At 46.5% G+C, this 15,310-nt stretch overlaps 1 protein-coding gene across 3 annotated transcripts in view; it reads right to left on the bottom strand.

Annotated features, from left to right (window-relative positions):
- Positions 1-441: 441 nt before the first annotated feature.
- Positions 442-15,310, bottom strand: part of ccdc88b (coiled-coil domain containing 88B) — a 43,417-nt gene continuing 28,548 nt past the window's right edge. For all 3 annotated transcript variants that reach the window (XM_083786552.1, XM_083786553.1, XM_083786554.1), the window contains 13 exons: positions 14,652-14,831; positions 12,752-13,092; positions 11,779-11,938; positions 11,020-11,388; positions 9,690-9,851; positions 8,730-9,007; positions 7,043-7,186; positions 5,540-5,726; positions 4,781-4,926; positions 3,307-3,414; positions 2,540-2,700; positions 1,079-1,411; positions 442-704 (listed from right to left, as the gene is read on the bottom strand). In XM_083786552.1, coding sequence (XP_083642678.1) covers positions 667-704; positions 1,079-1,411; positions 2,540-2,700; positions 3,307-3,414; positions 4,781-4,926; positions 5,540-5,726; positions 7,043-7,186; positions 8,730-9,007; positions 9,690-9,851; positions 11,020-11,388; positions 11,779-11,938; positions 12,752-13,092; positions 14,652-14,831 — 2,607 coding nt within the window. In that variant the 3' untranslated portion in view covers positions 442-666. The remainder of the gene's footprint in view (positions 705-1,078; positions 1,412-2,539; positions 2,701-3,306; positions 3,415-4,780; positions 4,927-5,539; positions 5,727-7,042; positions 7,187-8,729; positions 9,008-9,689; positions 9,852-11,019; positions 11,389-11,778; positions 11,939-12,751; positions 13,093-14,651; positions 14,832-15,310) is intronic.

Here is a 15,310-nt window from a genome sequence, read left to right as displayed (position 1 = left end):
ACAGAACCACACATTTAAAAAATGTATGTTTTGAATATCATTAGCGCAACTGGAAGCGAACATAGAATTGCTGGTTACATTTTGTAGTAGGCTACATTTTGTTCAGTATTTAATTTTGAGCATGATTCTACTTTCTGCCAGCATCATCACTTTTGAGAAAACATTTGTGAAAGCACTTCCACCGTTAGGGATGCAGGGACCTGTGATATATCTACTGTCAGGACCAGGGCTTCAAAAACCACACTAGAAACATTCATCAGCTTAAGAATTTATTCATTTAACCCATTCTGAACGGGCACCCATTTTGGTGTCAGCATCATGTTATGCTTTAGCTATTGAAAAATAGCAGATCTACAAGCTCATATCGCGCCACCGAGTGGCGCGATACGAGCTTGTAGGTCTGCTATTTTTGAAAAAAATCGAAGAACGACTGACATTTTTAGAATCTGATCTCAGGTCAGAATGGGTTCATCAGACCAGTGTGTGTCCGGCGGAAACCTCGTTATGAATCTGATCTCAGGTCAGAATGGGTTAACAATGTCTTAATACAAAGCAAATCTCCAATAGGGTCCATTCAGTGAATAAATACAAAGTGTTACTAAAAATAAGTTTGAGTAAATTACTATGGATATGTAAAACATGTTTTTTCAAATGTTGACCGTAGCTCTAGTCTGTCAGATTGCTGCTGCTGGAATGTCGGTTGTCTGAAAGGCAATGGTAGTGTACTGTAGATCAATCAAAAATAAATAAATAGCAGCTGTATTTTGAATGATTAGATATGTTTTGACAGCTATCTTGGAGAAGATTAGTATATGATAACATTTTTATTTAGCTTGAAGTTATTTGCTAATGGATATTTCACCCAATATATGCCTGAAGAAGGTCAGTAGAACGAAAGCTTGCTAAATAAATACATTGATTTGTGCAGATCTGAGTGTGCGGAGCTTCCCTTTATTTGACTCTTTTTACCCAATATATGTAAAAATAGACTTGTATGGGTCGAGGGTAATACTCAGGATTGAACTCACACACATACTGCAGACCTTTCTGTGTAAACCATGCACTCTTCTCCACTCACCTCTCGCTCCATCCTCCTCGGCAATGCTCTCCTGACTGGACACGGCTGCTTCAGCCTCCGTGTGGGCGGTTACTCCCTCCCACGGGATGTCCTGCTGGCTGGAGCGGAGACGCAGGCGCGGCTGGGTCCTGTGGTCCCCGGGACTGAAGGACTGGGAGACCCCGGGGACGCCACCTCTGGCCATGCCCAGTTTCCAGCCATGACGGGAAGCCAGCTTGCGGCGGCCACCGGAGCCCGGACGCGAGGCCAGGACGCTAGGCCCCGATGTGACCGTCTCTCCCTGGGATTGGACGCTCCTCATGGAAGAAGGAGAGGCCGGAGTACTGCGGGAGTCTGGAGGTCAGAGGAAGAAAGGAAAGGTGACATATACTGTACACAGCTCATATAGTTCAGCTCCCATTAAACATAACCTATGCTCTTATATGTATAATATTAAACTTGAAGGCTAGAAAATATGCTAGAACACTGTTCAAGGAAAAGTAATGGGGCCACCCAGTACTGGACCTGATTCATGTTTACTATATTTCTATTATTTTTAATGATGGTTGTTTATTGACATTTTATAGCTGATTGTTTATTTATGCCTCCGAGTTGTATGTCTCCATGTCTATGTTTATGGTGGACCCTGTTGTAAACAAGTGTAATGCTTTATCATGGTGTCCATAGTAACAGTTTTTGTTTTGAGTTGTGCTTTCGTTTGGAATGAGTGAAATCGTCTGCATACTGTTAATAAATACTTCTATCATTCAATATATCTATGATTATTCTGTGGTCGAGAGAGAGTTGTTTTTGTACTTTTATGTAAATCAAATTTGATTTGACATGTCTTATTTGACATCTTGATTGTATTAAAACTCTACAGTTTTAATACATATTGAACTAAAATGTGAGACAAACTTTAGGAGACAAAAAAAACATGTGAAAAGCAATTGCGAAAAGTGAATGCTTTGAGAATTCCTAACAGCGGAGACTGTTTCCAGAAACCCATGAATGCATTTCCACAGTCTGTGCATAAAGGGAGGGATAGAGGAGAGTCTTTTCTTTTAAACATGGTGGTTAGCACTGAAGGCAGAAGGCCAGCCTCAAAAGATCTCAGAAGTCTCAGGGATAGATCTAGAGATGAGAGAGCACTATCAATATGGTCCATACTTGGTAGTCATGAGATGATTTATATGCATGCCTGTAGCTCTCCTTCCTTGATTGTGTGTGTGTGTGTGTGTGTGTGCGTGAGTGTGTGTGTGTGTGTGTGTGTGTGTGTGTGTGTGTGTGTGTGTGTGTGTGTGTGTGTGTGTGTGTGTGTGTGTGTGTGTGTGTGTGTCTCACCAGGCAGTGGTGTGTGTGTGTCTGCTGTGTAGTAGTGTGTGACCGAGAGAGATAGAGAGCAAGTCGTGTGTGTGTGTGTGTGTGTGTGTGTGTGTGTGTGTGTGTGTGTGTATTTGCGTGTGTGTGTGTGTGTCTCACCAGGCAGTGGTGTGTGTGTGTCTGCTGTGTACTCGTTGCCATCAGCCAGGTTTTCCACGCTGCCTGCAGCGGCGAACAGAGCACGTCCCTCTCTCAGAGCCCCAGCACCTCCTCTGGGCTTGATTAGTTTCTTCATCCTGTCTGCAATCCAGTTGGACTTCCTTACAGAGATGGAGGGGAGGAGAGAATTCAAGAACACACAGATCAGGCAATAGGATTAATTGTGTGTGTGTGTGTGTGTGTGTGTGTGTGTGTGTGTGTGTGTGTGTGTGTGTGTGTGTGTGTGTGTGTGTGTGTGTGTGTGTGTGTGTGTGTGTGTGTGTGTGTGTGTGTGTGTGTGTGTGTGTGTGTGTGCGTGCGTGCGTGCGTGCGTGCGTGCGTGTGTGCACGAGTGTGTGCGTGCGTGCATGCATGCATATATTTTACTTATTTGCATTACTGCTCATGAGAATTGAATTGAAATGAAATGAGAACCTACAGCATTATTATTTTAGGAACCGGAGAGGATGATCTAGCTTTGAAAAAACTAGAAATGTTTTATGTTAGGGCTAGGAGTTTGAGTATAAAAGGGCTACGGTTCCGACATGAATCGGTATCATTCAATACAGTGTGTGCCTGCATGCATGTGTGAACACACTGTACGGTGTACGCGCACGTGTGTGTGTGTGTGTGTGTGTGTGTGTGTGTGTGTGTGTGTGTGTGTGTGTGTGTGTGTGTGTGTGTGTGTGTGTGTGTGTGTGTGTGTGTGTGTGTGTGTGTGTACGTACTTGGCCTTGCTTGCCAGAGGCTGCATGCTGGGCTCCAGGACTCTAAACTGGTCCATGATCTTCTCCACCAACTTCTGCTTCTCTCGTCTCAGCTCACTCAACTTCTCCCTAAGGGATGTACGTCAGATCAAAGGAATGGCAGGGGAAAGATGGAGGATGAAAGAAAAGGGGAAGGGGGCGTTCGCGTTTGAGGGCTATTCATTTTAGTTCATATATACTGTATTCCATATCAGTGGAGGAAGGAGATGGAATTATTCAGCAAGCACATGCATGTACAGTATGTGTAACACGACTGATATAATGATATGTCGTATCACAGTAGAGATGGGCAATATAATCGATATGGCAATACATTGCGATATTTTATTTCCTAATACTGTATCGATACTCCAGGCCCTAGTATTGTGATACTTTTGGAGAGAAAAGTATGTTCTCATCCATAGAAAGTAGAAACCAATGGTAGAAGTCCAGTCCTGACACTACGCTCCACTAGATGTCACTGTACTATAGCTACTTCACCTTCCAGTTATTCATGTCAATGTATCGCAATGTATTGCATCCTTTGCATGTACTGCATTGCAATATATCGTGACCCAAGTATGGTGATATGGATCGTATCGTATCGTGAGGTTCTTGCCAATAACCATCACTAACGTACAGTGGTAACTTCTTGCTTCAAACTGAGCCCTACGTTGAAACACTCCTGCTTTTGCTATTTGCGATGGTTCTCTTTTAAGTAGCGGATTGGACAAGATTATTCCTATACAGCTTTTGTGGCCACAAGAAGGGTGGGGGTAGTGTGTGTGTGCGTCCGTGGGGAGGTGGGGGTGCCTGGATGGGTGCACGCCTGCACAGATCAAGCCGGGCCGAGGGCAGGTGTGAATGAGAATCATGGAGTTGCTGAGAAAGAGCATGTGTGCTCAGCAAAGCGTCCCTGGATAAAGGAACGCTAAGAATAAAAGTGCTGAATGGGAACTCCCTGCCAATGACAAGTGACTATCAGTTACTGTTACGACGGGTGGTGTTGGGAATTGATAAGATGTGACATTATTCGAGCTGACCAGCATTCAGAGGTGGAAAATAATCAATTTAAACCTCCCACTAGCGGCTGTCCTTGAATGCTATACTGCCATATCACTATTTATTTTCTTCTAGTTGTATTGGACAATTTGTTCTGTTATTTGTGCATGGTATTAGAACTGTTTATGTGGTTTACAAAATTACACATACAGTACTGGTGGGGTTGCTAGAGTAGAAAACATACATGTTTGTGTGTGTGTGTGTGTGTGTGTGTGTGTGTTTGTGTGTGTGTGTGTGTGTGTGTGTGTGTGTGTGTGTGTGTGTGTGTGTGTGTGTGTGTGTGTGTGTGTGTGTGTGTGTGTGTGTGTGTGTGTGTGTGTGTGCACGTGCACGTGTGCGTGCTCGTGCGAGACAGACACACAGTGTGTCTGTGTTCTTGCGTGTGTGCACTGACTGGTACTCTCTCTGGTCGGTGTGGTGCTGGTCACGTCGCTCCATGCTCTGTTCCAGTAAGGCCCAGTTCTCCTTCAGCAAGCTCTGGTTCTGTTCCCCCAAGTGACGGTTCTCCTCCTCCATGTTACTTTTCAGCTGGGTCAAGAGCTAGAGCGTATACACATGGATGGACACACACACACACACACACACACACACATTGTGATTCACAGAGAGAAGTGAGGCAGGTCGTCACGGCGTGCCGCGGACCCCCAGCCCAGCGAACAACCACACACACAGTCACACAGTCGCACAGTCACACACACACACACACACACACACACACACACACACACACACACACACACACACAGACACACACACACACACACACACACACACACACACACACACACACACAGACACACACACACACACACACATTCCATCATTGGACGACAGGTCAACATCTGCAGAGCCGACGCTCTGCTCCGTTGTGCTGTGCTCCATTGTCTCAGTGAGTGAACAACACGTTAGCAGCAAGTGCTAACATACTCTGGGGACCCGGGGGGGGGGGGGGGTGTTCTTGTCTGTGTTTGTAAAAGGGCATGCAGCTGTCTAACTTGCTTTCTCATTTTGGCACCCCCATACCTCCCTCTCTATAATCAATCTCTCTGTTTGTCTGTCTGTCTCTCTCCCTCTCTCTCTCTCTCTCTCTCTCTCTCTCTCTCTGTTGGCGCACACAGTATGTGGATGTCCATGGACCCAGTTCATATATTACCTGGTACTGACTAGTGAGGCGAACATTGCTGAGGTCCAGGCTCTGGTTGTTCTCTCTCAGAGCGCTCAGCTCTCCCTCTAGCCTTGTGCGCTCTAGCTGGGCAGCACTCAGCTCTCCTCTCAGCTCAGAGCCCTGCGCCAGCAGCTCAGCCTGGGCTGTCATCCACTCCATCTGCTGGGCCTGCAGCCTGGATGACCAAAACACAACACCATGAGATGTGACAATAAATTGTAAAGTACTGTAAGACTTGTAACCACATTTTGAGAGCTTGTTTGAGTTATTTATCGGCTTTGAGAATATTAAAAGAGAATTAAATATTACAGTACAAGTGCAAGCAAATATGTTTTGTCATGGAAAGTGGGTGTTTGTTTCCGTAAAGGTAGCCTCGGAAACCCAGACAGTATACAGTATAGCGCAAACGTTGATCACTCTCTGCTGATTTCTGATCGTCTGCACCTCTGTTAAATTGACACACACACGCACACAAGTATACACACACACACTCCTCTCTCTCTCTGTCGCTCTAATTAATTTGTCTCATGTCGCGCAGCTGCGTCTAGATTCTCCCGGCGGATCCTGCCGGGAGCTGCCTATGCCATAGAAAGCAGGTGGACCCCAGGCTACCGTAAAGGTGATTCTCCATCAAACAGACTACTTCAGCCTACAACAGACTGGCAGACACGGTGTGTTTTCGTGGACCTAGTCGCTTGACTCGCTTGTTTCACTTACAGAATCTGGCAACAGTGGAAACTCCAGTCATAGCTCAGACCAAAACAAAAAAGTGGATTTGATCGATTGGTATAGAAATTGAGGGTTGAGATTGAGAATATAGTATCTAGTTGAAATGTATCTAGGATTGCTTCTGCAGTAGCAGACGAGAGCAACACTGGAGCCTTTACCCGACCCTCTCTCCCCCCTCTTTACCACCCCACGGCTACCGACGGGCTCCAGCCTATATGAGGTGAATTAATTAATTAATCCTGGCGGGGAAACTAGTTTGTCCTCCTGTTCCTAGCCTTCCAACTCTCTGCACATCTTTTTCCTCACTATGTCCTACGCCTTCTATGAGTAAATTGTCTGTTTCTAATTTCAATATAATTTCTTTAGCTTTTACATTATTAAATACATGGCAGTCAAACAATTCATTATCATGAATAATTACTCGATTTCATTGCTGAGAACATTTGCACTCCTCTGGTGTAGGTAGGTAGGTACACACATGAGCATAGTTCAGAAAAGCTTAGTCTGCATCTCTACCAAAACTGAAGTGAACAGTTTTTAGTTTAGTCCAAAGAACAAGCAATCCTGGAGAGATAAAAAAATAAGAAAATCCCACGCCAGCAAACACACGCAAACAGATGATTTCATGGATTATAAGCATTAATGCCTTTGCTCTCTCCCACAGGGAGATGAGCTGAGAAGAGGAAGAGACCAACTCCCCCCCACAGAGTTAGAAATGAGTGCTGCCATTTTTACACTGAGTGAGTGGGCAGTAAAAATTACCTCTCATTCTCCTCTCTCACTCTTTCCGACTCCCGTTGTCTCTCCATCCTCCCCTGGGCCTCTGCCTCCAACTTCTCCTTCTCCATCTTCATCTCTCGCTCTTTCTCCTCCACCTGGGCTTTGCCGTTCAGAAGCTCTGTGTACCTTGTGATTATTATTATACACAATTAGATACAGGAGGTTCATTTAACTCCATGTGTACATTATAGTGTACACAAACTATTGCATTCCACATGATTTTACAACGTCATATAAATTAGTGTGAGTGTGTGTGTGTGTGTGTGTGTGTGTGTGTGTGTGTGTGTGTATATTTATATATATATAAACCACTTAATCCTGGTCTATACAGTATAATACTTCATTGACCTTGAGTCCACCAGGGAGTCTATAGGCTAAGCTCCCTCCTTTTTTTGGGTACCGGGACCCACGGAGCATGGGTCCCCCTGGAAGTGGACCCACGGAGCATGGGTCCCCCTGGAAGTGGACCCACGGAGCATGGGTCCCCCTGGAAGTGGACCCACGGAGCATGGGTCCCCCTGGAAGTGGACCCACGGAGCATGGGTCCCCCTGGAAGTGGACCCACGGAGCATGGGTCCCCCTGGAAGTGGACCCATGGAGCATGGGTCCCCCTGGAAGTGGACCCACGGAGCATGGGTCCCCCTGGAAGTGGACCCACGGAGCATGGGTCCCCCTGGAAGTGGACCCACGGAGCATGGGTCCCCCTGGAAGTGACCCACGGAGCATGGGTCCCCCTGGAAGTGACCCACGGAGCATGGGTCCCCCTGGAAGTGGACCCACGGAGCATGGTGGACCCACGGAGCATGGGTCCCCCTGGAAGTGGACCCACGGAGCATGGGTCCCCCTGGAAGTGCGCCCCGGAGTTCATTGGTAGTGCATGGCCGGGTGTGGGCGCCCCCCTCCCCCGGGCAGAGGCACCCAAAATCTCGGCCACTCGCTCACTCACACTCGCTCACTCCAGCATCGCAAATTATGGTGAAATTGGTGAGCTGCTGAAATATGTTAACATCTTGTGGACTTCACACAACTTACATTACAATACGTGGCCTGAATACTGCTAGATTGAACTCTGCTAATAAACAAACTACAACGATTTACATTCGGACACTGACGTTATGCGTCTGTCTAAACGATTGTCACATATTTCAGCAGGTAACCAATTGCATCGTAACACCTCCATGCTGGGAGGTTTTGGGTATTGGAATTTGGCTTTTGCTGAAAATAGCCGATTTACACAATGTGTCGCATTGCCATTTCCTGTGATGTGTTGTGACTCGTGGGCTAGCTGTAGATCTGCTCGTACGGTATTTTAATTTAAATTTCTAGCATGCACGCACACCGTACCGCAACGTTACAGTGCCGTACATGCGCGTGAGAATTACTGGTCACACGCCGTGGTACCCCGTGTTACGACCAAAACACCACTGGTCGTATATGCAAGTCTCCTATTTGTGCTGTGTGTGTATCTGAATTGTATTCACTGGTACTGTAGTGCGGGTCTGGAGTTCATAGTGCAGGTCCATACGGAATGCGTGGCTTTTTTGTTTGGCCGATTGCTTGGCTCCTGGAAGAACCTCTCATCTGAACTTTGGGGTATTCGAAGGATGCGCATTGTGTTTGTGTGTCTGCACTCTGGCTTGTGTGTGCGTGTGTGTGTGCGTGCGTGTACCTGGCTTCCAGCTCTCGGTACTGTCCCTCCACAGTTCGACTGTTGCTCCGTAACTGAGAGTGTTTCTCTAGAAGCTCTTCCAGCTCCGCCTCCTGGCGCTGCTGCAGTGTGGTCATTCGCTCGTGATCCCGCCTCAGCGCCTCCATCCTGCCAGCCGATTCGTCCCGCTCCCGCACCCATACTTTGGACTCCGCCTCCAAAGCAGCACACCTGGCCACGCTCTCGCTGCAACGGGCCAACGCTGATGCATGCTGGGAATTCAATGTTGCTTGCTCCACCTGTGTGTGTGTGTGTGTGTGTGTGTGTGTGTGTGTGTGTGTGTGTGCGTGTGCGTGTGCGTGTGCGTGTGCGTGTGCGTGTGTGTGTGTGTGTGTGCGTGTGCGTGTGTGAAGGTGTGAGGTTAAATGAAAAGGTTATGTGAGAGAGATGAGAGATATCCACATTTAGTACTGTACTTTTGAGGTATTATTTACTTTACTGGAGTATCTCCAGTTTTCAGTACTTTTACTTCTACTCCATTACATCTGATCAGAGGCAAATATTGTACATTTATTTGCAAACTTTAGTTAATACTTTGTAGATTTTAATTATTAGTACAAAATCTATACCCACTTCAGCCCTATATGTATTTTTTATTTGAAAATAGCCGATCTACAAGCTCACAATGTGTCATAAATTATCATAATGCGATGCATTGTGAGCTTGTAGTCAATTGCTATTTTCAGAAGGTTTTTACTTTTTATACATTTCATAATAAATTGTAAACTTGTGAAGCGGGGCATTCTGCACAATGACTGCTTTCTACTCTTGGCACATTAAATACATTTTGACCCCAATACTTGTAGTACTTTTTACTCAAGTAAATGTTGAATTCAACTATGACTTTTAGTTGTAACAGAGCATTTCTATATTGCATTATTGATACTTGAATACTTTTTTCCCAAACTGCTGTGGCTTTACCTGCAGCTGTGTGTTGAGTGCCTGCAGCCGCGTGCAAGAGTCCTGCAGGCTGAGGGAGTGACGCTGCAGAGCCTCCAGCTGCTCCCTGAGGTGGTGGCACGCCTCCTGGGACCCGCGCAACCCAGACTTCAGGGCCTCGCGCTCCGCTAACAGCACTGCATTCTGGGAGGGCGTGGAGGAGGGAGAGGCGGCGGCGGCAAGGCAGAGATATAGATAGTGAGCGAGGAGATAGGACTGGGTGATGAATAACTCTAAACTATAGAGGACATGTTTGTACTGAGACTTGTATCTTACAGTCGCAACCGCAGTGTTTCTGACTCGTCCCACTGCACGGTTAACCCTTTATAAGACCCGATTCTACAAATGCCTTCTAAATCCTTCTAACCCCCCCCCCCCCCCCCCCCCCCAGAAGCAAAGACTTGAGTTGAATATGTTTGCTTTAGAAACATACATATTCAAAGATTTGCACAAATATTCACGATTTTTCAAAAATAGCATGATCTACAAGCTCATAGTGCGGCGAGCTAAAGTGTAAAATATTAAAGGGTTCAAATCTAAAATGACAGATGCTTTCCCGGTCTGTGCAGTGGGAAGTTAAGCTGTAACGTCAGAGGTGTTAGAAACAGGTGTTGTGCTTCTACTGAACTACACAAAAAGATAGTGATAGTGTTTTAATATATGCTCTGCCGACTGTGGTACTGCTATTCCTCAGCACACAACTTCCAGCAACACACTCATCTCGTACCCCCTTTGAGACACCCAGGGAATGAATCCCCTGACCTTGGCACTGACTGGGTGTTCCATGCTCTATTGATCGAGCTACACAGAATCACGATGTGAAATGAGAACATCCCGAAAGAACGAGAGAGCCTGTGTGTGCGTTTATGTCTATGCAAGTTGTGTGTGTGTGTGTGTGTGTGTGTGTGTGTGTGTGTGTGTGTGTGTGTGTGTGTGTGTGTGTGTGTGTGTGTGTGTGTGTGTGTGTGTGTGTGTGTGTGTGTGTGTGTGTGTGTGTCCGTGTGCGGGAGTGTGCGCGTGTGTGCGTGTGAAGAGAGAGAGGAAGAGGCGGGTAAAAGAGATAAGGGGGATTAACAGTAACCAGAGTGACATAAAAAGTGATGAGCTGAGATAAAGAGCGTTCTGAAAATAGAGTGTTACTCTTGGGATGGGGCTGGACTGGAATGACTTTGGCATCGTCACAAATCCCCGCAGTAGGAATTTCAACATGATATAGATTATCTCCCTTGTACAACAGTGATACAACTTCCTCAAACCACAGTCGCACTGTATACTGTGTAGACATACGACAAAAAATGGACATATACAGTACCTCCCTCTCCAGCTCGATCAGCCTCTCGCTCAAAAACCTATCTGCCTCCACTGCGGAGTCATCAGGGGTCATGGAAAGGTCACGGCCATTGCCATCCTCCGGAGATGGAGCTGGGACTGGCGTCCCCTGAGTTTGTGTCTGAGTCGACCCCTCCAAAGCCGGTCCACAGTCCACGTCTGTGGAACTTCTCCTTTTGTTTTCTGATTGGCTCTCCTTCAGGGACTGGAGGATGGTCTCGAGTCTCGCCTGGGATGAGTTGAAAGACTCATTGGCCCTCGTTAGCTCAGCCTCTCTTTTTTTCACTTCCTGTTTCAGATGCGCAACTTCACTGGACATCTTCTGAGATAGCTCTTTCCCACTGGATAAGTCCTGATAAGGGATACCGTATATAGGTAAGAAGATAGCAGACAATCAAATCTGTATTTCTTTACATTCATTAGGGTTATTTTGTTTTTGTGACCACAAAGATGTTGTTATTTTTTTACCAATGCATGATGAAACGGATGTGCACCTGTACCCATGCCGATATGTGTGACATTACGAAACGAAACACAAACCAAGTTTGTGTGAAGCTGTTTTTATTTGGCAAAAGCAGACATAGACCATTGCTAGTCAACATGCACACCGTCTGTAGTCTCTCTCTGGTCTGTTTGTTGCTGCAACAGATTGGAATCATACTCCCATCATAAAATAAGAAATAACCCATTCTGTGCGACTCAGGAGGAGTTGCACAGAACACACACACACACACACACACACCTGGGACAGTGAGCTGATCTTGGCCTGTGCGTCCGTGTTTAACGTGCTCAGCTGCTGCTTGTCCTCCTCCAGACATTGTAATTGAATTCGGAGCTCCTTCTCCACGTCCTGCAGTTGACCACAGAGCTCCTTGGACTGTGACAGCTGCTGACAGGCTCGCCTACACACCAGCAACAAGTCCCAGACAAGACAGACAGTTTAAATGAGCTTGTAAAGCAACATACTGTATGTTGAAAAGACCCATGCCTAATGTATTTATTCCATGGTCTTCTTGGCTGGGGAAAGCACTCCTGAGGATGAATGGTAGATGACACATTTTCTAAGTGAGTGTCTGTGCTTGTGCTTTTAAATATGCCTGTTTAGGCTAATATATGCGTTCGGGTCTGCATATATGCAGGGATGCAAATTTTGCCGTGTGCATATTTATGTGAGCGGATATTCAGCATGTGTGTATAAGTGGACAGAATAGAGGTGTGGATACAAGTGTGCGCACGTGCCTATTCATGAGTGCAGAACCAGGTGAATATATGCATGTCTGCATATATTGTGCGCGCATCTGTACGAATGAATGGGCTATATGCACACAGAATAACTCTTCCTGCTTCCGGGCCGCTTCCCTACATTCACAGGTGTTACCAATGATACTAATTAAAGCTCTGTTCCATTTAGTGCACAGTGGTTCTTAAACGTTTTAATTGCAAGGACCTCCATAACTCTGAGAGTGTATAAATCAACCATTCGTACGTTCTCAGAGTTGCACCCCCGTACAGGGCCATTTGGAACCCATTCAAGGACACTTTGAGACCCGCTGGTGTAGCAGAGTGTTCCCAGTGAGCCAACATGCACAATAGCAGCACCCGGAGTCATCCATCCTTCATTAGTATCAGTGGTAACACCTGTGAAGGAAGTATGGAAGGGCCCAAGTTCTTTCCAAAATGGCGTGCATATCATATACGTAGCCCATTGGGTGCACCTGTGTTCAGCGTCCAGGCCCCGTGCTCTCTGGTTGCTGTGTTCCAAGGCCAAGGTGGTGCTCTCCAGCTGCTGTCTCAGCCTGGCCGCCTCCCTCTCCCTCTGCCGGCCTTCCTTCCGCTGGCCCTCCAGCTCGGATCGACAGGTCTCTTTCTCCTGCTCCAATCGCGAAGCCTCCAGCAGCGCCTGGTCCCGCCCCCGGGCCAGCGACTGGACCTCTACGGTGACTTCGCGGAGCTCCGCCTCTAACTCCTCCTCCCGCCGCCGGCTGGTGTCGAGACTCCGCCCCTGGCGCTCCAGCTCCGCCTTAAGGGCCTGGTTGGTCAGCTCCAGCTGGTCAACCTGAGAGAGGAGGAGGGCAGGGCTGATCATCATGACATTTCACTTGACCATTCATTGTCACACAAATAATAATTGTGATTAATGGTTTAGTTGTGTTTTTCCATTGAACATTGGAACATATTTTACAATTTTATACTCAAAATGTGTTAAACAATAGAGGAAATAGCAGATCTCAACGAGGTCACAACAGGTCGCATCGCACGCCGTTGTGATATCACTCTTTGGAGGTTGTGCTCTCCTATACTTGCTGACGCTGTACATACCATATCCATACCAGCATGGCCATGATTAACTTGTGGCACACAGGCTGAGTGCTGAAGATAATCACAGCCATTGTTATCGTCCAGGTTACAGTGTGTGTAGCAGTCTGATGAATGTCACCGGTCCCCATCACCAAAATGACAGAATGAGAATGAAAAACAAAAAGCATCCCATGAGCTTTTGTTGAGTGTGTGTGTGCGTGCATGCGCGTGTATGTGTGTGTTCTATAATCCAACTTAAGCTTGTCTGTCATTGTCTTGTTTCCAACCAGACTGAATTGCTTAATACTGGGTTTGGGGAGAAGAAAATACTAATAATTCATTCTGAGACAGCTTGAATCTTCCCTATCACACCAGGCTGTCAGTGTCAGTACACACAGAGACTCCTGTTTCTCCGAGCAATAAAATAAATATGAAGATGTTGACGAGAATGACAGCACGTTAGCTAAGGAGACATTCTTTAATTGCAAAGCACTGGTTTAATCCTTACAAAAAGGGTAAGGTATCCATCAAAACCTGCATCTGTCTGGTCAGATGTCAGTGCATCAATGAAGCCCTGTGTTCACTGTTCACACATCCTCGCACTGAAGTTGCTGCAGATAAAAACTGTCTGCTAAATGCTTGTCAATTAAATGAATCCTAATTGATGTACTGTATTTTAAAGTTTTCCAGTGAAATCTCCAAAGCATTAACATTGTGTTTTACAACCATATAAGGTCTTTAGACGTAGCACTCACTGAATACACATGAGATTTGATGCAGGACGCGCAACCCGAACAAGTCTATGATGTCACAGGCCAAACGACATACCATTGGTCCGACTGTCATTGGTCCGACAACCTACCTCAAACCCTAACCTTAACCGCAAGCACGGAGCAGCGCATGTTCGACCGTTAGTCCGACCGTAGTTTCCACATGTCGGACCTTTGGTGTGTCGGATCAGCGTGTGCATCCCCACTAAACACATTGCATGAGGAAGTACAGTATATGCAGCAACAGTTGAGTGATGCAAAACGAGCGCTCCTCCGTCCCCGACATGACACGTGGGTCCTGTCAATGAGGAAATAACTGGCCTGTTTTCACCACGGTGCGTTTGGTGTTTCTCTGTGGATACTAATTGGATTACCTAAATTATGGAGGATCAAACATACATATTTTACAGATCCTGGAATACCACTTGAGGGCAAAGAGGTACTATAGTCTAGGGAGCATATCGTCTCAACTTTCTATCTTCTGTGTATACTTGCATAATTATGTGTACTAACTACCGTATGCATGTGCGTGTGTGTTACGTCCAACCTTGCGCTGGGCTGTGCGTAGAGTCTCCACGGAGCTGCGCAGTGTGTCCCTGTCCCTCTCCAGTGCCGCTCTCTCTCCCTCCAGGGTGGCGATAGCCGTGGCTTGCATCCTGTGGAGTTCCGCTTGGCTTCGCAGGCGGCACAGCTCCTCCTCCACCTCCAGACTGTCCGACTGAAGAACCTAACGGTATGCCGAGAGGAGAGAAACATTGTTCTCAGTGGTGGGCAGGCAATGTGGCAGTGTAACACCCGGGAATCATATCTGGGTCTCCCCCGTGCGGCGCTATAGAGTAAGACAGAGTTACGACAACTCCGTTCACTTCATGGGGCCAGTTCAATGGTGGCTCTTCTACATAGACTTCTATTGGCATAGCGAACAGTGACAATGTCCTGGACCGGAAGTTGGCAGAATGCATTGGACTGAGGCAACAGCCCAGCTTTAATGATCTTAAAATCCCTGTATTTTAGATAGTTTTTTAGTAATAGTACAACATAAACATTACAGAGACTTTAGTTGTCACTGTACAATACTTTTGTATTAAACAGTTGTCATGCTGCACAGTGCTCACATGCCTAAAATAGCTGATACGTATTTGCGCCACCCTCATTGAAAACAATGTATTTCCAACTCCAGCTTGTCACTCTCCAGGCTGCATATGT

This window comes from Protomyctophum parallelum (assembly GCF_964188405.1).
Source record: "Protomyctophum parallelum genome assembly, chromosome: 16".
Lineage (NCBI taxonomy): Eukaryota > Metazoa > Chordata > Actinopteri > Myctophiformes > Myctophidae > Protomyctophum > Protomyctophum parallelum.
The sequence above is the reverse complement of the archived record's forward strand: the minus strand, read 5'-3'. Positions and strand labels throughout refer to the sequence as shown.